The 21,871-nt window shown below is 44.4% G+C and overlaps 1 protein-coding gene across 1 annotated transcript in view; it reads right to left on the bottom strand.

The window, feature by feature from the left end:
• Positions 1–21,871, bottom strand: part of LOC112239650 (protein Atg16l2) — a 54,427-nt gene that overhangs the window by 8,605 nt on the left and 23,951 nt on the right. Inside the window, 7 exon segments of the mRNA XM_042297724.1 lie at positions 4,733–4,780; positions 6,511–6,628; positions 6,631–6,659; positions 15,660–15,765; positions 16,176–16,296; positions 17,784–17,855; positions 18,949–19,019. Coding sequence (XP_042153658.1) covers positions 4,733–4,780; positions 6,511–6,628; positions 6,631–6,659; positions 15,660–15,765; positions 16,176–16,296; positions 17,784–17,855; positions 18,949–19,019 — 565 coding nt within the window.

Raw genomic sequence — 21,871 nt, forward strand, 5'->3', positions numbered from 1 at the left:
ACTCACACACAAATATTATTCACTAATACTACTGACACAAATATTATTCTCTAATATTATTCACTAATATTACTCGCAAACAAATATTAGTCTCTAAAATTATTCACTAATACTACTCACACATAAATATTATTCTCTAATATTATTTACTAATACTACTCGCAAACAAATATTATTCACTAATACTACTCACACACAAATATTATTCACTAATACAACTCACACACAAATATTATTCACTAATACTACTGACACACAAATATTATTCTCTAATATTATTCACTAATACTACTCGCAAACAAATATTAGTCTCTAAAATTATTCACTAATACTACTCACACACAAATATTATTCACTAATACAACTCACACACAAATATTATTCACTAATACTACTGACACACAAATATTATTCTCTAATATTATTCACTAATATTACTCGCAAACAAATATTAGTCTCTAAAATTATTCACTAATACTACTCACACACAAATATTATTCACTAATACTACTCACACACAAATATTATTCACTAATACTACTCACACACACACATATTATTCACTAATATTATTCACTAATACTACTCACACACAAATATTACTCACTAATACTACTCGCATACAAATATTATTCACTAATATTATTCACTAATACTACTCGCACACAAATATTATTCACTAATACAACTCGCACACAAATATTATTCACTAATACTACTCACACACAAATATTATTCACTAATACTACTCACACACAAATATTATTCACTAATACTACTGACACACACATATTATTCTCTAATATTATTCACTAATACTACTCGCATAAAATATTATTCACTAATATTACTCACTAATACTACTCACACACACAAATATTATTCACTAATACTACTCACACACAAATATTATTCACAAATATTATTCACTAATACTACTCACACAAATATTATTCACTAATATTATTCACTAATACTACTCACACACAAATATTATTCACTAATACTACTCGCCTACAAATATTATTCACTAATACTACTCACACACAAATATTATTCACTAATACTACTCGCACACAAATATTATTTACTGATATTACTCATTAATACTACACACACAGATATTATTCACTAATATTAGACACCAATATTAAATACTAATATAACTCACTAATATTCCACAGTAATACTACTCACTAATACTACACACTAGTATGACACAAGGGCATACTGTAGCTGATGTTACCCCCATTATCATTCAGTAGACTACAGATTCATCACAAAAGCAGCCAGACAGAGACAGACATCTAGCCAGACAGAGGCAGACATCCAGACAGAGAGGCAGACATCCAGACAAAGAGGCAGACATCCAGACAGAGAGGCAGACATCTAACCAGACAGAGACAGACATCCAGACAGAGAGGCAGACATCCAGACAGACAGAGACAGACATCCGGACAGAGGCAGACATCCAGACAGAGAGGCAGACATCCAGACAGAGAGGCAGACATCCAGACAGAGAGAGACAGACAGACATCCGGACAGAGGCAGACATCCAGACAGAGAGGCAGACATCCAGACAGAGAGGCAGACATCCAGCCAGACATGTAGCCAGGGATATGGAGCCAGGGATAAGGAGCCAGGGATATGGAGCCAGGGATATGGATCCAGGGATAAGGAGCCAGGGATATGTAGCCAGGGATATGTAGCCAGGGATATGTAGCCAGGGATGTGTAGCCAGAGATAAGGAGCCAGGGATAAGGAGCCAGGGATATGGAGCCAGGGATATGTAGCCAGAGATATGGAGCCAGGGATATGGAGCCAGGGATATGGAGCCAGGGATATGGAGCCAGGGATATGGAGCCAGAGATATGGAGCCAGGGATATGGAGCCAGGGATATGGAGCCAGGGATATGGAGCCAGGGATATGGAGCCAGGGATGTGGAGCCATGGCAGGTTTCTACTTCTTTCTTGAAAGAAGTAGAAACTGTTTCTTCTGTTGAAGCTGGCAGACACTTACATTTTGGGATGCATTATTTACAATATCTATCGATCTCTAGATAAAGGAGGCTGGGTTGGTTGGACCAAACGCTGCTCTGACATGGCAGTCTGGGGTTGGTTGGACCAAACTCTGCTCTGACACGTCAGTCTGGGGTTGGTTGGACCAAACGCTGCTCTGACATGGCAGTCTGGGGTTGGTTGGACCAAACTCTGCTCTGACACGGCAGTCTGGGGTTGGTTGGACCAAACGCTGCTCTGACATGGCAGTCTGGGATTGGTTGGACCAAACTCTGCTCTGACACTGCAGTCTGGGATTGGTTGGACCAAACGCTGCTCTGACACGGCAGTCTGGGGTTGGTTGGACCAAACTCTGCTCTGACACGGCAGTCTGGGATTGGTTGGACCAAATTCTGCTGTGACACGGCAGTCTGGGATTGGTTGGACCAAACTCTGCTCTGACACGGCAGTCTGGGATTGGTTGGACCAAACTCTGCTCTGACACGGCAGTCTGGGATTGGTTGGACCAAACTCTGCTCTGACACGGCAGTCTGGCATGGTGCTATTGATATCTGAAGCCAGCTGAGCCTTGGAGAGACACAGCGAAATAAGAAGTGACTGTTCCACTCCCTTAGGACATTATAAAACCTCAGCTGGCAAATGAAGCATGTTGTGCCAGCTATCTTATACCCCAGGATGCTGTACCATCCTGTACCATCCTACAGACTGTGTTGTAACCCAGGGTCCTGTACCATCCTGTACCATCCTACAGACTGTGTTGTAACCCAGGGTCCTGTACCATCCTGTACCATCCTACAGACTGTGTTGTAAGCCAGGGTCCTGTACCATCCTACAGACTGTGTTGTAACCCAGGGTCCTGTACCATCCTACAGACTGTGTTGTAACCCAGGGTCCTGTACCATCCTACAGACTGTGTTGTAACCCAGGGTCCTGTACCATCCTGTACCATCCTGCAGACTGTGTTGTACCACAGGGTCCTGTACCATCCTGTACCATCCTACAGACTGTGTTGTAACCCAGGGTCCTGTACCATCCTGCAGACTGTGTTGTACCACAGGGTCCTGTACCATCCTGTACCATCCTACAGACTGTGTTGTAACCCAGGGTCCTGTACCATCCTACAGACTGTGTTGTAACCCAGGGTCCTGTACCATCCTACAGACTGTGTTGTAACCCAGGGTCCTGTACCATCCTGTACCATCCTGCACACTGTGTTGTACCACAGGGTCCTGTACCATCCTGTACCATCCTACAGACTGTGTTGTAACCCAGGGTCCTGTACCATCCTGCAGACTGTGTTGTACCACAGGGTCCTGTACCATCCTGTACCATCCTACAGACTGTGTTGTAACCCAGGGTCCTGTACCATCCTACAGACTGTGTTGTAACCCAGGGTCCTGTACCATCCTGTACCATCCTACAGACTGTGTTGTAGCCCAGGGTCCTGTACCATCCTGTACCATCTTACAGACTGTGTTGTAACCCAGGGTCCTGTACCATCCTGTACCATCCTGCAGACTGTGTTGTACCACAGGGGTACCATCCTGTACCATCCTACAGACTGTGTTGTAACCCAGGGTCCTGTACCATCCTACAGACTGTGTTGTAACCCAGGGTCCTGTACCATCCTACAGACCGTGTTGTAACCCAGGGTCCTGTACCATCCTACAGACTGTGTTGTAACCCAGGGTCCTGTACCATCCTGTACCATCCTGCAGACTGTGTTGTACCACAGGGTCCTGTACCATCCTACAGTGTTGTAACCCAGGGTCCTGTACCATCCTGTACCATCCTACAGACTGTGTTGTACCACAGGGTCCTGTACCATCCTGTACCATCCTGTACCATCCTACAGACTGTGTTGTACCACAGGGACCTGTACCATTCTGTACCATCCTACAGACTGTGTTGTACCACAGGGTCCTGAACCATTCTGTACCATCCTACAGACTGTGTTGTATTCCAGGGTCCTGTACCATCCTACAGACTGTGTTGTAACCCAGGGTCCTGTACCATCCTACAGACTGTGTTGTACCACAGGGTCCTGTACCATCCTGTACCATCCTACAGACTGTGTTGTAACCCAGGGTCCTGTACCATTCTGTACCATCCTACAGACTGTGTTGTAAGCCAGGGTCCTGTACCATCCTACAGACTGTGTTGTAAGCCAGGGTCCTGTACTATCCTACAGACTGTGTTGTACCACAGGGTCCTGTACCATCCTACAGACTGTGTTGTAAGCCAGGGTCCTGTACCATCCTACAGACTGTGTTGTAAGCCAGGGTCCTGTACCATCCTACAGACTGTGTTGTAAGCCAGGGTCCTGTACTATCCTACAGACTGTGTTGTACCACAGGGTCCTGTACCATCCTACAGACTGTGTTGTAAGCCAGGGTCCTGTACCATTCTGTACCATCCTACAGACTGTGTTGTAAGCCAGGGTCCTGTACTATCCTACAGACTGTGTTGTAAGCCAGGGTCCTGTACCATCCTACAGACTGTGTTGTAAGCCAGGGTCCTGTACCATCCTACAGACTGTGTTGTAAACCAGGGTCCTGTACTATCCTACAGACTGTGTTGTACCACAGGGTCCTGTACTATCCTACAGACTGTGTTGTACCACAGGGTCCTGTACCATCCTGTACCATCCTACAGACTGTGTTGTACCACAGGCCCCTAGAGTCAGGGTTAGTTAGGGTTAGTAAGTGCTCACCTGAATATAGCCTTGGTGCTGTCACAGCCACATTTGAAGCCCTCAGCTCTGAAATGAGAGATAAGGACAGTTATCAGACACACTAACATCCAGGGTTAGCTCTATAGGGGAGGAGTTAGATCAGAGATAGACCAGGGTTAGCTCTATAGGGGAGGAGTTAGGTCAGAGATAGACCAGGGTTAGCTCTATAGGGGAGGAGTCAGGTCAGAGATAGACCAGGGTTAGTTCTATAGGGGAGGAGTCAGGTCAGTTAGCTCTATAGGGGAGGAGTCAGGTCAGAGTCAGGTCAGTTAGACCAGGGTTAGCTCTATAGGGGAGGAGTCAGGTCAGTTAGCTCTATAGGGGAGGAGAGTCAGGTCAGAGATAGACCAGGGTTAGCTCTAGGGGGGAGGAGTCAGGTCAGAGATAGACCAGGGTTAGCTCTATAGGGGAGGAGTTAGGTCAGAGATAGACCAGGGTTAGCTCTATAGGGGAGGAGTCAGGTCAGTTAGGGGAGGAGAGTCAGGTCAGAGATAGACCAGGGTTAGCTCTATAGGGGAGGAGAGTCAGGTCAGAGATAGACCAGGGTTAGCTCTATAGGGGAGGAGTTAGGTCAGAGATAGACCAGGGTAAGCTCTATAGGGGAGGAGTCAGGTCGGAGATAGACCAGGGTTAGTTCTATAGGGGAGGAGTCAGGTCAGTTAGCTCTATAGGGGAGGAGTTAGGTCAGAGATAGACCAGGGTTAGCTCTATAGGGGAGGAGTCAGGTCAGAGATAGACCAGGGTTAGTTCTATAGGGGAGGAGTCAGGTCAGTTAGCTCTATAGGGGAGGTGTCAGGTCAGAGATAGACCAGGGTTAGCTCTATAGGGGAGGAGTCAGGTCAGAGATAGACCAGGGTTAGTTTTATAGGGGAGGAGTCAGGTCAGAGATAGACCAGGGTTAGTTCTATAGGGGAGGAGTCAGGTCAGTTAGCTCTATAGGGGAGGAGTCAGGTCAGAAATAGACCAGGGTTAGTTCTATAGGGGAGGAGAGTCAGGTCAGAGATAGACCAGGGTTAGCTCTATAGGGGAGGAGTCAGGTCAGAGATAGACCAGGGTTAGTTTTATAGGGGAGGAGTCAGGTCAGAGATAGACCAGGGTTAGTTCTATAGGGGAGGAGTCAGGTCAGTTAGCTCTATAGGGGAGGAGTCAGGTCAGAAATAGACCAGGGTTAGTTCTATAGGGGAGGAGAGTCAGGTCAGAGATAGACCAGGGTTAGCTCTATAGGGGAGGAGAGTCAGGTCAGAGATAGACCAGGGTTAGTTCTATAGGGGAGGAGTCAGGTCAGAGATAGACCAGGGTTAGTTCTATAGGGGAGGAGTCAGGTCAGAGATAGACCAGGGTTAGTTCTATAGGGGAGGAGTCAGGTCAGAGATAGACCAGGGTTAGTTCTATAGGGGAGGAGAGTCAGGTCAGTTAGCTCTATAGGGGAGGGGAGTCAGGTCAGAGATAAACCAGGGTTAGTTCTATAGGGGAGGAGTCAGGTCAGTTAGCTCTATAGCGGAGGAGAGTTAGGCCAGAGATAGACCAGGGTTAGTTCTATAGGGGAGGAGTCAGGTCAGTTAGCTCTATAGGGAAGGAGTCAGGTCAGAGATAGACCAGGGGGGATACCAGTGTATTGCCCGACTGCATACAATGTGTTCGGACGGTAAGATGGAAACGACTCAATATCGCCATCTGCCGGCCTTTGCCCTAGGATCAACACAGAACACTACAGTACAGTACATTACTAGAGCACCATGCCGCACTGGTCTGGCTACCTGAAGCATATCCTGGAGCTGTTCATGCGAAGGTCGACCACCTGCAGACTCTCGTCTCTGGAGCAGCTGAGGAGCTGACGGTGGTCAGTAGAGATGTCCAGAGATGTTACCTTCCCTGGAGAGGAACCTCCTGGGTACAGCTGGCAGCCCTGGGGAGGGGGGGGAGAGGGGGAGGGAGAGGGGAGGGGGAAGGCAGTGAGTCACATCTCAACATGGTCTAGCAGAATGTGCCTTACTGAACTGTATGTAACATAGCAATGTTCCATACTGAACTGTAGAAGGTAGAAAACATAGCAACGTGTCTTAATGTACTGTATGTAACATAGCAACGTGCCTAACTGAACTGTAGCAGGTAGAATACATAGCAACGTGCCTTACTGAACTGTAGCAGGTAGAAAACATAGCAACGTGCCTTACTGAACTGTATGTAACATAGCAACGTGCCTTACTGAACTGTAGCAGGTAGAAAACATAGCAACGTGTCTTACTGTACTGTATGTAACATAGCAACGTGTCTTACTGTACTGTAGCAAGTAGCTAACTGTAATACAATAGTGAAAAGATTTATCAACATCATTGACCTGTAAACTACAGAGTTATGAAGTGTTTGAATTATTAAAGAGTAGCAGCTTCTACTGAGGGAGAAACAGAAAACCCCCTACAGATCTGTTGTAGGGTTAGGGTGTAGGGTTGGGGTGTAAGGTTAGGGTGTAGGGTTAGGGTGTAGGGTTAGGGTGTAGGGTTAGGGTGTAAGGTTGGGGTGTAGGATTATGGTGTAGGGTTAGGGTGTAGGGTTAGGGTGTAGGGTTAGGGTGTAGGATTAGGGTGTAGGGTTAGGGTGTAGGGTTAGGGTGTAGGATTAGGGTGTAGGGTTAGGGTGTAGGGTTAGGGTATAAGGTTAGGGTGTAGGGTTAGGGTGTAAGGTTAGGGTGTAGGGTTAGGGTGTAAGGTTAGGGTGTAAGGTTAGGGTGTAAGGTGTAGGATGTAGGGTTAGGGTTAGGGTGTAGGGTTAGGGTGTAGGGTGTAGGGTTAGGGTGTAGGGTTAGGGTGTAAGGTTAGGGTGTAGGGTTAGGGTGTAAGGTTAGGGTGTAAGGTTAGGGTGTAAGGTTAGGGTGTAGAGTTAGGGTGTAGGGTTAGGGTGTAGGGTGTAGGGTGTAAGGTTAGGGTGTAGGGTTAGGGTGTAAGGTGTAAGGTTAGGGTGTAGGATTATGGTGTAGGGTTAGGGTGTAGGGTGTAGGGTTAGGGTGTAGGATTAGGGTGTAGGGTTAGGGTATAAGGTTAGGGTGTAGGGTTAGGGTGTAAGGTTAGGGTGTAGGGTTAGGGTGTAAGGTTAGGGTGTAAGGTTATGGTGTAGGGTGTAAGGTTAGGGTGTAGGGTTAGGGTGTAGGGTTAGGGTGTAAGGTTAGGGTGTAGGATAAGGGTGTAAAGTTAGGGTGTAGGGTTAGGGTGTAGGGTTAGGGTGTAGGGTTAGGGTCTAAGGTTAGGGTCTAAGGTTAGGGTGTAAGGTTAGGGTGTAAGGTTAGGGAGTAGGGTGTAGGGTTAGGGTGTAAGGTCAAGGTGTAGGGTTAGGGTGTAACGTTAGGGTGTAAGTTTAGGGTGTAAGTTGTAGGGTTAGGGTGTAGGGTGTAAGGTTAGGGTGTTAGGTTAGGGTGTAGGGTTAGGGTGTAAGGTTAGGGTGTAGGGTGTAGTGTTAGGGTGTAGGGTTATGGTGTAGGGTGTAAGGTTAGGGTGTAGGGTTAGGGTGTAGGGTTAGGGTGTAAGGATAGTGTTAGAGTGTAAGGTTAGGGTGTAGGGTGTAAGGTTAGGGCGTAAGGTTAGGGTGTAGGGTGTAGTGTTAGGGTGTAGGGTTAGGGTGTAGTGTTAGCGTGTAGGGTTAGGGTGTAGTGTTAGCGTGTAGGGTTAGGGTGTAGGGTTAGGGTTAGGGTGTAGGGTTAGGGTGTAGGGTTAGGGTGTAAGGTGTAGTGTTAGGGTGTAGTGTTAGGGTGTAGGGTTAGGGTGTAGTGTTAGGGTGTAGGGTTAGGGTGTAAGGTGTAGTGTTAGGGTGTAGGGTTAGGGTGTAGTGTTAGGGTGTAAGGTGTAGTGTTAGGGTGTAGGGTTAGGGTGTAAGGTGTAGTGTTAGGGTGTAGGGTTAGGGTGTAGTGTTAGGGTGTAGGGTTAGGGTGTAAGGTGTAGTGTTAGGGTGTAGGGTTAGGGTGTAGTGTTAGGGTGTAGGGTGTAGTGTTAGGGTGTAGGGTTAGGGTGTAGTGTTAGGGTGTAGTGTTAGGGTGTAGGGTTAGGGTGTAGTGTTAGGGTGTAGTGTTAGGGTGTAGTGTTAGGGTGTAAGGTGTAGTGTTAGGGTGTAGGGTTATGGTGTAGTGTTAGGGTGTAGGGTTAGGGTGTAAGGTGTAGTGTTAGGGTGTAGGGTTAGGGTGTAGTGTTAGGGTGTAGGGTTAGGGTGTAGGGTTAGGGGTGTAGTGTTAGGGTGTAGTGTTAGGGTGTAGGGTTAGGGTGTAGGGTTAGGGTGTAGTGTTAGGGTGTAGGGTTAGGGTTACGCAGGTCTGTTGGGCTGTAGCGATTCACTATCAACGTGCTGAAACTAATAAATACAGAAATGAACACCAGACGTGTAGCGCAGCAAATTTCACCAATGTCATAACAGAGACAACCCCAAAACAGAATGGGCTGGGGGGTGGTGGAGAGAGACTATTATGTAGGTGGACTGTTGCTAAGCGACAGTGGAACATGAAAGTCTGCAGTTGACGACTAGCAGGGGAGTGAAGGAGAGATGTCAGAGAGAGCGAGAGAGGCCCTGCTGCTGCTTGGAGCTAACAACAACCATCATCATCATCTCCAACACACAGAACACAGCAAGGAATAGAGAACATGTACATAGTCATCTAGAGACAATATAATGTCCATGGTAATGTAGAGAAGACAATATAATGTCCATGGTAATGTAGAGAAGACAATATAATGTCCATGGTAATGTAGAGAGAATAGACAATATAATGTCCATGGTAATGTAGAGAAGACAATATAATGTCCATGGTAATGTAGAGAGAAGAGACAATATAATGTCCATGGTAATGTAGAGAAGACAATATAATGTCCATGGTAATGTAGAGAAGACAATATAATGTCCATGGTAATGTAGAGAGAATAGACAATATAATGTCCATGGTAATGTAGAGAAGACAATATAATGTCCATGGTAATGTAGAGAGAATAGACAATATAATGTCCATGGTAATGTAGAGAAGACAATATAATGTCCATGGTAATGTAGAGAGAATAGACAATAGAATGTCCATGGTAATGTAGAGAAGAGACAATATAATGTCCATGGTAATGTAGAGAGAATAGACAATATAATGTCCATGGTAATGTAGAGAAGACAATATAATGTCCATGGTAATGTAATAGACAATAGAATGTCCAGTAATAGACAATAGAATGTCCATGGTAATGTAGAGAAGAGACAATATAATGTCCATGGTAATGTAGAGAGAAAAGACAATATAATGTCCATGGTAATGTAGAGAGAATAGACAATATAATGTCCATGGTAATGTAGAGAAGAGACAATATAATGTCCATGGTAATGTAGAGAGAAGAGACAATATAATGTCCATGGTAATGTAGAGAGAATAGACAATAGAATGTCCATGGTAATGTAGAGAAGAGACAATATAATGTCCATGGTAATGTAGAGAGAAGAGACAATATAATGTCCATGGTAATGTAGAGAGAAAAGACAATATAATGTCCATGGTAATGTAGAGAGAATAGACAATATAATGTCCATGGTAATGTAGAGAAGAGACAATATAATGTCCATGGTAATGTAGAGAGAAGAGACAATATAATGTCCATGGTAATGTAGAGAGAATAGACAATATAATGTCCATGGTAATGTAGAGAGAAGAGACAATATAATGTCCATGGTAATGTAGAGAGAATAGACAATATAATGTCCATGGTAATGTAGAGAAGAGACAATATAATGTCCATGGTAATGTAGAGAGAAGAGACAATATAATGTCCATGGTAATGTAGAGAGAATAGACAATATAATGTCCATGGTAATGTAGAGAGAAGAGACAATATAATGTCCATGGTAATGTAGAGAGAATAGACAATATAATGTCCATGGTAATGTAGAGAGAATAGACAATATAATGTCCATGGTAATGTAGAGAAGAGACAATATAATGTCCATGGTAATGTAGAGAAGAGACAATATAATGTCCATGGTAATGTAGAGAAGAGACAATATAATGTCCATGGTAATGTAGAGAGAATAGACAATATAATGTCCATGGTAATGTAGAGAGAAAAGACAATATAATGTCCATGGTAATGTAGAGAGAATAGACAATATAATGTCCATGGTAATGTAGAGAGAATAGACAATATAATGTCCATGGTAATGTAGAGAGAATAGACAATATAATGTCCATGGTAATGTAGAGAGAATAGACAATATAATGTCCATGGTAATGTAGAGAAGAGACAATATAATGTCCATGGTAATGTAGAGAGAATAGACAATATAATGTCCATGGTAATGTAGAGAGAAAAGACAACATAATGTCCATGGTAATGTAGAGAAGACAATATAATGTCCATGGTAATGTAGAGAGAAAAGACAACATAATGTCCATGGTAATGTAGAGAAGACAATATAATGTCCATGGTAATGTAGAGAGAAGCAATGAGATATAATGTACTAAATGGCAGATCAGAGAGAGGAGAGCTGAACAGGATAATATTTCCAGTATGTTCTGTGGTGATCTCCGTCATCTGCCAGCTATACAAGTGGATCTATGATCGGCTATGAAAAGCCAACTGACATTTACTCCTGAGGTGCTGACCTGTTGCACCCTTGACATCCACTGTGATTATTATTTGACCATGCGGGTAATTTATGAACATTTGAACATCTTGGCCATGTTCTGTTATAATCTCCACCCGACACAGCCAGAAGAGGACTGGCCACCCCACATAGCCTGGTTCCTCTCTAGGTTTCTTCCTAGGTTTTGGCCTTTCTAGGGAGTTTTTCCTAGCCACCGTGCTTCTACACCTGCATTGCTTGCTGTTTGGGGTTTTAGGCTGGGTTTCTGTACAGCACTTTGAGATATCAGCTGATGTAAGAAGGGCTATATAAATAAATCTGATTTGATCTACTGTAATGTAAGTAAAAAGACAGACACTGAGCATTATGACCATGAAATTAGCCCAAATCATAACACTTAATGATAATGCTAATTCGTTTGGACATCGCCATTACAACTATATCAGGATGGATTAATAAATATAACTGGCTCGGGTATCAATTAACCACATTACTGTGAAGGTGTTAACAGTGTGTCAGTTAGCCCAGCTGATACCAAACAGAAGAGGCTATATCCAGCATTAGCTAACCCTAAATTTACCATCAGCTAACCTTAACCCTATAGCTACCGTTAGCTAACCCTAAATCTACTGTCAGCTAACCCTATAGCTACCGTTAGCTAACCTTATAGCTACTGTTAGCTAACCCTAACCCTATAGCTACTAACGCTAACCCCATTTCTACGGTTATTAACTAACCCTAACCTTATAGCTATTGTTAGCTAACCCTAACCCTAGTTACTAACCCTACATCTTCTGTTAGCTAGCCCTAACCCTTTAGCTACTGTTAGCTAACCCTAACTCTATAGCTACTGTTAGCTAACCCTAACTCTATAGCTACTGTGAGCTAACCCTAACCCTTTAGCTACTGTTAGCTAACCCTAACTCTATAGCTATCATTAACTAACCCTGACCCTATACATTACATGACCAAAAGTATGTGGACACCTGCTCGTCAAACATCTCATTCCAGAATCATGGGCATTAATATGGAGTTGGTCCCCCACCCTTGCTGCTATAACAGCCTCCACTCTTCTGGGAAGGCTTTCCACTAGATGTTGGAACATTGCTGATATAACAGCCTAATTTGAAAGGTTGTCCGCATACTTTTGTACATATAGTGCATCTACCATTAGCCAGTGTTGTAGTCTGAGTCAAGTCCGAGTCAAGTCCCAAGTCCGAGTCAAATCCGAGTCAAGTCCGAGTCAAGTCCCAAGTCCCCATGGCTGAAGTCCGAGTCGAGTCCAGATCCGAGTCACCAATAGTCGAGTGACGGGTCCATCAATTTATAATTGGTCTTATTAGGTAATTGTTTCTAGTGGCCACCAGATGGCAGTATATCGCCACTCACTCGTGAAAAAAAACGAACTGTTTATTTCTTAACTAGGCAAAGCTAAAGAGTAGGCTAGTGACTGGAGGTCACAGTGAAGGAAGAGAGTCGCTTGCGTGATGTGTAGCTTATGATTGGAGGCTGAGCCAGAGCCTGCCTGTGCAAAATCCTCGCTTTCTCCCCCGCAACTCACCAGTTGATGTAGGCTTAGTGTGCCGTCTGTGCACCCAGGGCGCCTAATATTCAGTCCAAGTGTAAGTCCAAGTGTAAGTGCAAACACAAGTCAAGAGAAGGCAAGTCTGAGTCACCAATGGTCAAGAAGGCGAGTCCGAGTGAGTCATCAATGGTCAGGAAGGCGAGTCCGAATGAGTCACCATTGGTCAGGAAGGCGAGTCCGAGTGAGTCATCAATGGTCAGGAAGGCGAGTCCGAATGAGTCACCATTGGTCAGGAAGGCGAGTCCGAGTGAGTCATCAATGGTCAAGATGGCGAGTCCGAGTGAGTCACCAATTGTCAAGTCTAAGTCGAGTCACAAAAATCTGGACTCGAGTCCGAGTCGTGGACTCAAGAACTACAGCACTGCCGTTAGCTAACCCTATAGCTCCCGGAGAAACAGACATAGGGTCAGAGGTCAGAGGAGAAAGAGACATGTAGTAAGGGTCAGAGGTTAGGGAAGAAACAGACATAGGGTCAGAGGAGAAAGAGACATGTAGTCCGGGTCAGAGGTTAGGGAAGAAACAGACATAGGGTCAGAGGTCAGAGGAGAAAGAGACATGTAGTCAGGGTCAGAGGTCAGGGAAGAAACAGACATGTAGTCAGGGGAGAAACAGACATGTAGTCAGGGTTATAGAGCTCAAGAGAGAAACAGACACTGAGGTAGAACTCATCTGTCAAATTCTGAGGTCATTATTCTGATTTCACCGAGTCATCTCAGAATAAAACCAGACAGGTTCAGGATATCAAAGAATCAACAGTCACAGACAACTTTGTGTAAGATAAAAATAACATACTGGCCAGTACACAGTAGTGCCAGTACATATTACGGGTAGGGTTACAGCTATATGGGTAGGGTTACAGCTATATGGGTAGGGTTACAGCTATATGGGTAGGGTTACAGCTATATGGGTAGAGTTACAGCTATATGGATTACAGCTACATGGGTAGGGTTACAGCTATATGGGTAGGATTACAGCTATATGGGTAGGGTTACAGCTATATGGGTAGGGTTACAGCTATATGGGTAGAGTTACAGCTATATGGATTACAGCTACATGGGTAGGGTTACAGCTATATGGGTAGGGTTACAGCTATATGGGTTACAGCTATATGGGTTACAGCTATATGGGTAGGGTTACAGCTATACGGGTTACAGCCATATATGGGTAGGATTACAGCTATATGGGTAGGGTTACAGCTATATGGGTAGGGTTACAGCTATATGGGTTACAGCTATATGGGTAGGGTTACAGCTCTATGGGTTACAGCTATATGGGTAGGATTACAGCTATATGGATTACAGCTACATGGGTAGGGTTACAGCTATATGGGTAGGTTTACAGCTATATGGGTTACAGCTATATGGGTAGAGTTACAGCTATATGGGTAGGGTTACAGCTATATGGGTAGAGTTACAGCTATATGGATTACAGCTACATGGGTAGGGTTACAGCTATATGGGTAGGTTTACAGCTATATGGGTAGGGTTACAGCTATATGGGTAGGGTTACAGCTATATGGGTAGGGTTACAGCTATATGGGTAGAGTTACAGCTATATGGATTACAGCTACATGGGTAGGGTTACAGCTATATGGGTAGGGTTACAGCTATATGGGTTACAGCTATATGGGTTACAGCTATATGGGTAGGGTTACAGCTATACGGGTTACAGCTATATGGGTTACAGCCATATATGGGTAGGATTACAGCTATATGGGTAGGGTTACAGCTATATGGGTAGGGTTACAGCTATATGGGTTACAGCTATATGGGTAGGGTTACAGCTCTATGGGTTACAGCTATATGGGTAGGATTACAGCTATATGGATTACAGCTACATGGGTAGGTTTACAGCTATATGGGTAGGGTTACAGCTATATGGGTAGGGTTACAGCTATATGGGTAGAGTTACAGCTATATGGATTACAGCTACATGGGTAGGGTTACAGCTATATGGGTAGGGTTACAGCTATATGGGTTACAGCTATATGGGTAGGGTTACAGCTATACGGGTTACAGCTATATGGGTTACAGCCATATATGGGTAGGATTACAGCTATATGGGTAGGGTTACAGCTATATGGGTAGGATTACAGCTATATGGGTTACAGCTATATGGGTTACAGCTATATGGGTTACAGCTATATGGATTACAGCTATATGGGTTACAGCTATATGGGTTACAGCTATATGGGTTACAGCTATATGGGTAGGGTTACAGCTATATGGGTTACAGCTATATGGATTACAGCTATATGGGTAGGGTTACAGCTATATGGGTAGAGTTACAGCTATATGGATTACAGCTATATGGATTACAGCTATATGGGTTACAGCTATATGGGTAGGGTTACAGCTATATGGGTAGGGTTACAGCTATATGGGTTACAGCTATATGGGTAGGGTTACATCTATATGGGTTACAGCTATATGGGTAGGGTTACAGCTATATGGGTAGGGTTACAGCTATATGGGTTACAGCTATATGGGTAGGGGTACAGCTATATGGGTTACAGCTATATGGGGTACAGCTATATGGGGTACAGCTATATGGGTTACAGCTATATGGGTTACAGCTATATGGGTTACAGCTATATGGGTTACAGCTATATGGGTTACAGCTATATGGGTAGGGTTACAGCTATATGGGTTACAGCTATACGGGTAGAGTTACAGCTACACGGGTAGGATTACAGCTATACGGGTTACAGCTATATGGGAGTGCTCCTACCTGCTGTCCCAGAAGCGTATCTTCCTGTCATAGTGTCCACTGACGATGACGTGCTCAGAACACACCACATCACTGCAGTAAGATAGAACCTCAATGGTCTGGATACCTGGGGAGGAGAGATAGAGAGATAGAACCTCAATAGTCTGGATACCCGGGGAGGAGAGATAGAGAGATAGAACCTCAATGTTCTGGATACCTGGGGGGAGAGATAGTGAGATAGAACCTCAATGGTCTGGATACCTGGGGGAGAGATAGAACCTCAATGGTCTGGATACCTGGGAGGAGAGATAGAACCTCAATGGTCTGGATACCTGGGGGAGAGATAGTGAGATAGAACCTCAATGGTCTGGATACCTGGGGAGGAGAGATAGAGAAATAGAACCTCAATGGTCTGGATACCTGGGGGAGAGAGATATAGAGCCTGGGGGGGACTTTGTCCCTTTCTCTGAAGGATTACGGCCAGGGTCACTGTAGGGTCAAGGGTCAGGGTTAGAGTAAGGTTAGTCAATGACTTACAAGCAGCGCGGTGGAGATCCCAGATCTTGACGGTCCTGTCTGCGCTTCCTGTCACCACCTGGCGCAGGCTGCATTTAAACTTGGCTGCTGTCACTTTACGTGAGTGGCCTGTCAGAGTGAGCTGTGGAGTTGCCACACACACAAACACACACACAAAGTTTGGTCATCATTCTAAATAAGAGTTTGTATCTTTCTACACTCTCTCTCTCTCTCTCCAGTCGTTCTATCCTCATCACTCTCTCTCTCCGGTCGTTCTATCCTCATCACTCTCTCTCTCTCCAGTCGTTCTATCCTCATCACTCTCTCTCTCCAGTCGTTCTATCCTCATCACTCTCTCTCTCCAGTCGTTCTATCCTCATCCCTCTCTCTCTCCAATCTCTCCAGTCGTTCTATCCTCATCACTCTCTCTCTCTCCAATCTCTCCAGTCGTTCTATCCTCATCCCTCTCTCTCTCTCCAATCGTTCTATCCTCATCACTCTCTCTCCAGTCTTTCTATCCTCATCACTCTCTTTCTCTCCAATCTCTCCAGTCTTTCTATCCTCATCACTCTCTCTCTCTCCAATCTCTCCAGTCTTTCTATCCTCATCACTCTCTCTCCAGTATTTCTATCCTCATCACTCTCTCTCTCTCCAATCTCTCCAGTCTTTCTATCCTCATCACTCTCTCTCCAGTCTTTCTATCCTCATCACTCTCTTTCTCTCCAATCTCTCCAGTCTTTCTATCCTCATCACTCTCTCTCTCTCCAGTCTCTCCAGTCTTTCTATCCTCATCACACTCTCTCTCTCCAATCTCTCCAGTCTTTCTATCCTCATCACTCTCTCTCTCCAGTCGTTCTATCCTCATCCCTCTCTTTCTCTCCAATCTCTCCAGTCTTTCTATCCTCATCACTCTCTCTCTCCAGTCGTTCTATCCTCATCCCTCTCTTTCTCTCCAATCTCTCCAGTCGTTCTATCCTCATCCCTCTCTTTCTCTCCAATCTCTCCAGTCTTTCTATCCTCATCACTCTCTCTCTCTCCAGTCTCTCCAGTCTTTCTATCCTCAACACACTCTCTCTCTCCAATCTCTCCAGTCTTTCTATCCTCATCACTCTCTCTCCAGTCTTTCTATCCTCATCACTCTCTCTCTCTCCAGTCTTTCTATCCTCATCACTCTCTCTCTCTCCAATCTCTCCAGTCTTTCTATCCTCATCACACTCTCTCTCTCCAATCTCTCCAGTCTTTCTATCCTCATCACTCTCTCTCTCTCCAATCTCTCCAGTCTTTCTATCCTCATCACACTCTCTCTCTCCAGTCTTTCTATCCTCATCACTCTCTCTCTCCAGTCTTTCTATCCTCATCACTCTCTCTCTCTCCAATCTCTCCAGTCTTTCTATACTCAGCACTCTCTCTCCAGTCGTTCTATCCTCATCACTCTCTCTCTCTCCAATCTTTCTACACTCATCACTCTCTCTCTCCAATCTCTCCATTGGTCCAGATTACACTACACTGTTCTGTGTCTACATTACACAGACACTGAACAGATTCTATCCAGCTCCACAATACATATGTGTGTGTAATTGTGTGTGTGTAAGCGTGCTGATGACAGTATCAGCCTGGTTGCTTGGTTACCTTGGGAGCAGAGTCATCCAGCCGCCAGAACAGAGCTGATTTATCATATGACGCTGCTATAACCCTGGTGCCCTAATGATGGGTTAGACACACACACACACACACACACACACACACACACACACACACACACACACACACACACACACACACACACACACACACACACACACACACACGGGATCATTTCAACACATTATATAACAGTAAGCATCCTCAGGACACTGAGAGCAGCTCCAGGTCCAATCAGCAGTACAGAACAGTGGTGCTTCATCATCAGGAGTTAAACCACCGGTGGTGTATCATCTCTAGTCATATTACAGTGTAGTGTATCATCTCTAGTCATATTACAGTGTAGTGCATATCATCTCTAGTCATATTACAGTGTAGTGTATCATCTCTAGTCATATTACAGTGTAGTGCATATCATCTCTAGTCATATTACAGTGTAGTGCATATCATCTCTAGTCATATTACAGTGTATTGTATCATCTCTAGTCATATTACAGTGTAGTGGTGATGTAGTGGTGGTGTAGTGTAGTGGTGATGTAGTGGTGGTGTAGTGTAGTGGTGGTGTAGTGTAGTGGTGGTGTAGTGTAGTGGTGATGTAGTGGTGGTGTAGTGTAGTGGTGATGTAGTGGTGTGTAGTGGTGGTGTAGTGTAGTGGTGTAGTACTGATTTAGTGTAGTGGTGATGTAGTGTAGTGGTGATGTAGTGGTGGTGTAGTGGTGGTGTAGTGTAGTGGTGGTGTAGTGTAGTGGTGATGTAGTGTAGTGGTGTAGTGTAGTGGTGATGTAGTAGTGGTAGTGTAGTGTAGTGGTGTAGTACTGATTTAGTGTAGTGGTGATGTAGTGGTAGTGTAGTGATAGTGTAGTGGTGGTGTAGTGGTGTAGTGTAGTGGTGGTGTAGTGTAGTGGTGGTGTAGTGTAGTGGTGATTTAGTGTAGTAGTGGTGTAGTGGTGATTTAGTGTAGTGGTGTAGTGGTGAATTAGTGTAGTAGTGTAGTGGTGAATTAGTGTAGTGGTGATTTAGTGTAGTAGTGTAGTGGTGATTTAGTGTAGTGGTGATTTAGTGTAGTAGTGTAGTGGTGATTTAGTGTAGTGGTGATTTAATGTAGTGGTGTAGTGGGGATGTAGTGTAGTGGTGTAATGCTGTGATGTCTTACTGTTTGGTCAAACTCTATGCTGGTTATTCCTTCGTTGCTGCCATCTAGTGTACCTCTGTTGTGGAGCATGCCTGGAAACATGGAAACGATGGAACATGTTATATAATGTCTACAAGTGGAGGTGGGAGGTGATGGCTGTTGGTGGGTGGTGTTGGTTGTTGGTGGGTGGTGTTGACTGTTGGTGGGTGGTGTTGGCTGTTGGTGGGTGGTGTTGGGTGGTGACGGCTGTTGGTGGGTGGTGGGTGGTGATGGCTGTTGGTGGGTGGTGGGTGGTGATGGCTGTTGGTGGGTGGTGTTGGCTGTTGGTGGGTGGTGTTGGCTGTTGGTGGGTGGTGATGACTGTTGGTGGGTGGTGATGGCTGTTGGTGGGTGGTGTTGACTGTTGGTGGGTGGTGTTGACTGTTGGTGGGTGGTGATGGCTGTTGGTGGGTGGTGTTGGGTGGTGATGGCTGTTGGTGGGTGGTGATGGCTGTTGGTGGGTGGTGATGGCTGTTGGTGGGTGGTGTTGGGTGGTGATGGCTGTTGGTGGATGGTGATGGCTGTTGGTGGGTGGTGATGGCTGTTGGTGGGTGGTGTTGGGTGGTGATGGCTGTTGGTGGGTGGTGATGGCTGTTGGTGGCAGTGGGTGTTGGCGGTAGCAGCAGAAGTAGTGCCTTGGATAATGTTGTGTATTGTGGTGGTTGCAGCAGTAGTAGTAGCAGTAGCAGTAGTAGTAGTAGTAGTAGCAGTGGTAGTAGCAGTAGTAGTAGTAGTAGTAGTAGCAGTAATAGTAGTAGCAGTGGTAGTAGCAGTAGTAGTAGTAGTAGTAGTAGTAGTAGTGGTACTAGTAGCAGTAGTAGTAGTAGTAGTAGTAGTAGTAGTAGCAGTAGTAGTAGTAGTAGTGGTACGAGTAGCAGTAGTAGTAGTAGTAGCAGTAGTAGATGTAACAGTAGTAGCAGTAGTAGTAGTAGCAGTAGTAGTAGTAGCAGTAGTAGTAGTAGCAGCAGTGGTAGTAGTAGCAGTAGTAGTAGTGGTAGTAGTAGTGGTAGCGTTAGTAGTAGTAACAGTAGTAGTAGTAGTGAGATGTGCCCATATTCATTATGTACAGTAGTAGTAGTAGCAGTAGTGGTAGTAGTAGTAACAGTAGTAGTAGTGAGATGTGCCCATATTCATTATGTACAGTAGTAGTAGCAGTAGTAGTAGTAGTAGTAGTAGTAGTAGTAGTAGTAGTAACAGTAGCAGTAGTGGTAGTAGTCGCAGCAGTAGTGTAGCAGTAGTTGTGTAGTAGTAGTAGTGGTAGTAGTAGCAGTAGTAATAGTGGTAGTAGTAGTAGCATCAGTAATAGCAGTAGTAGTAGTAGTAGCAGTAGCGGTAGTAGTAGTAGTAGCAGTAGTGGTAGTAGTAGCAGTAGTAGTAGTAGTAGCAGTAGTGGTAGTAGTAGCAGTAGTAGTAGCAGTAGTGGTAGTAGTAGCATCAGTAGTAGTAGTAGTAGCAGTAGTAGTAACAGTAGTAGTAGCAGTAGTAGTAGTAGTAGTAGCAGTAGTAGTAGTAGTAGCAGTAGTGGTAGTAGTAGCAGTAGTAGTAGTAGCAGTAGTGGTAGTAGTAGCATCAGTAGTAGTAGTAGCAGTAGTAGTAGCAGTAGTAGTAGTAACAGTAGTAGCAGTAGTAGTAACAGTAGTAGTAGCAGTAGTAGTAGTAGTAGTAGTGGTAGTGGTAGTCGTAGCAGTAGTAGTAGCAGTAGTAGTAGTAGCATTAGTAGTGGTAGTAGCATTAGTAGCAGTAGTAGCAGTTGTGGTAGTAGCAGTAGTAGTAGTAGTAGTAGTAGTAGTGAGATGTGTCCATATTCATTATGTGTAGTAGAAGTCGTAGTAGCAGTCGTAGCAGTAGTAGTAGTAATGAGATGTGCCCATATTCATTATGTACAGTAGTAGTAGTAGTAGTAGTAGTAGTAGTAGTAGTAGTAGCAGTAGTAGTAGTAACAGTAGTAGTAGTAGTAATAGTAGCAGTAGTAGTGTAGTAGTAGTAGCAGTAGTAGTAGTAGTAGTAGTGGTAGTAGTAGCAGTAGTAGTAGTGGTAGTAGTAGTAGCGGTAGTAGTAGTAGTAGTAGTAGCAGTAGTAGTAGTAGTAGTAGTAGTAGCAGTAGCGGTAGTAGTAGTAGTAGTAGTAGTAGCAGTAGCAGTAGTAGTAACAGTAGTAGTAGCAGTAGCGGTAGTAGTAGCATCAGTAGTAGTAGTAGTAACAGTAGTAGTAGCAGTAGTAGCAGTAATAGTAGTAGCAGTAGTAGTAGCAGTAGTAGCAGTAGCAGTAGTTGTGAGATGTGCCCATATTCATTATGTACAGTAGTAGTAGCAGTAGTAGTAGTAGTAGTAGTAGTAGCAGTAGTAGTAATAGTAACAGTAGCAGTAGTAGTAGTAGCAGTAGTAGTAGTAGTAGCAGTGGTAGTAGTAGTAGTAGTAGCAGTAGTAGTAGTAGCAGCATCAGTAGCAGTAGTAGTAGTAGTAGTAGTAGTAGTAGTAGTAGTAGTAGTAGTAGCAGTAGCAGTAGTGGTAGTAGTAGCAGTAGTGGTAGTAGTAGCAGTAGTAGCAGTAGCAACAGTAGCAGTAGTAGTAGTGGTGGTAGTAGTAGTAGTAGTAGTAGTAGTAGTAGTAGTAGTAGTTGCAGCAGTAGTGTAGTAGTAGTAGTAGCAGTAGTAGTAATAGTAGTAGCAGTGGTAGTAACAGTAGTAGTAGCAGTAGTAGTAGTAGTAGTAGTGGTAGTAGTAGCAGTAGTTGTGAGATGTGCCCATATTCATTATATACAGTAGTAGTAGTAGTGGTAGTAGCATTAGTAGCAGTAGTAGCAGCAGTAGTAGTAGTGAGATGTGCCCATATTCATTATGTACAGTAGTAGTAGCAGTAGTAGTCGTAGTAGTTGCAGTAGTAGTGGTAGTAGTATTAGTAGTGGT

The sequence above is a fragment of the Oncorhynchus tshawytscha genome, linkage group LG14 (genome assembly GCF_018296145.1).
Source record: "Oncorhynchus tshawytscha isolate Ot180627B linkage group LG14, Otsh_v2.0, whole genome shotgun sequence".
NCBI lineage: Eukaryota > Metazoa > Chordata > Actinopteri > Salmoniformes > Salmonidae > Oncorhynchus > Oncorhynchus tshawytscha.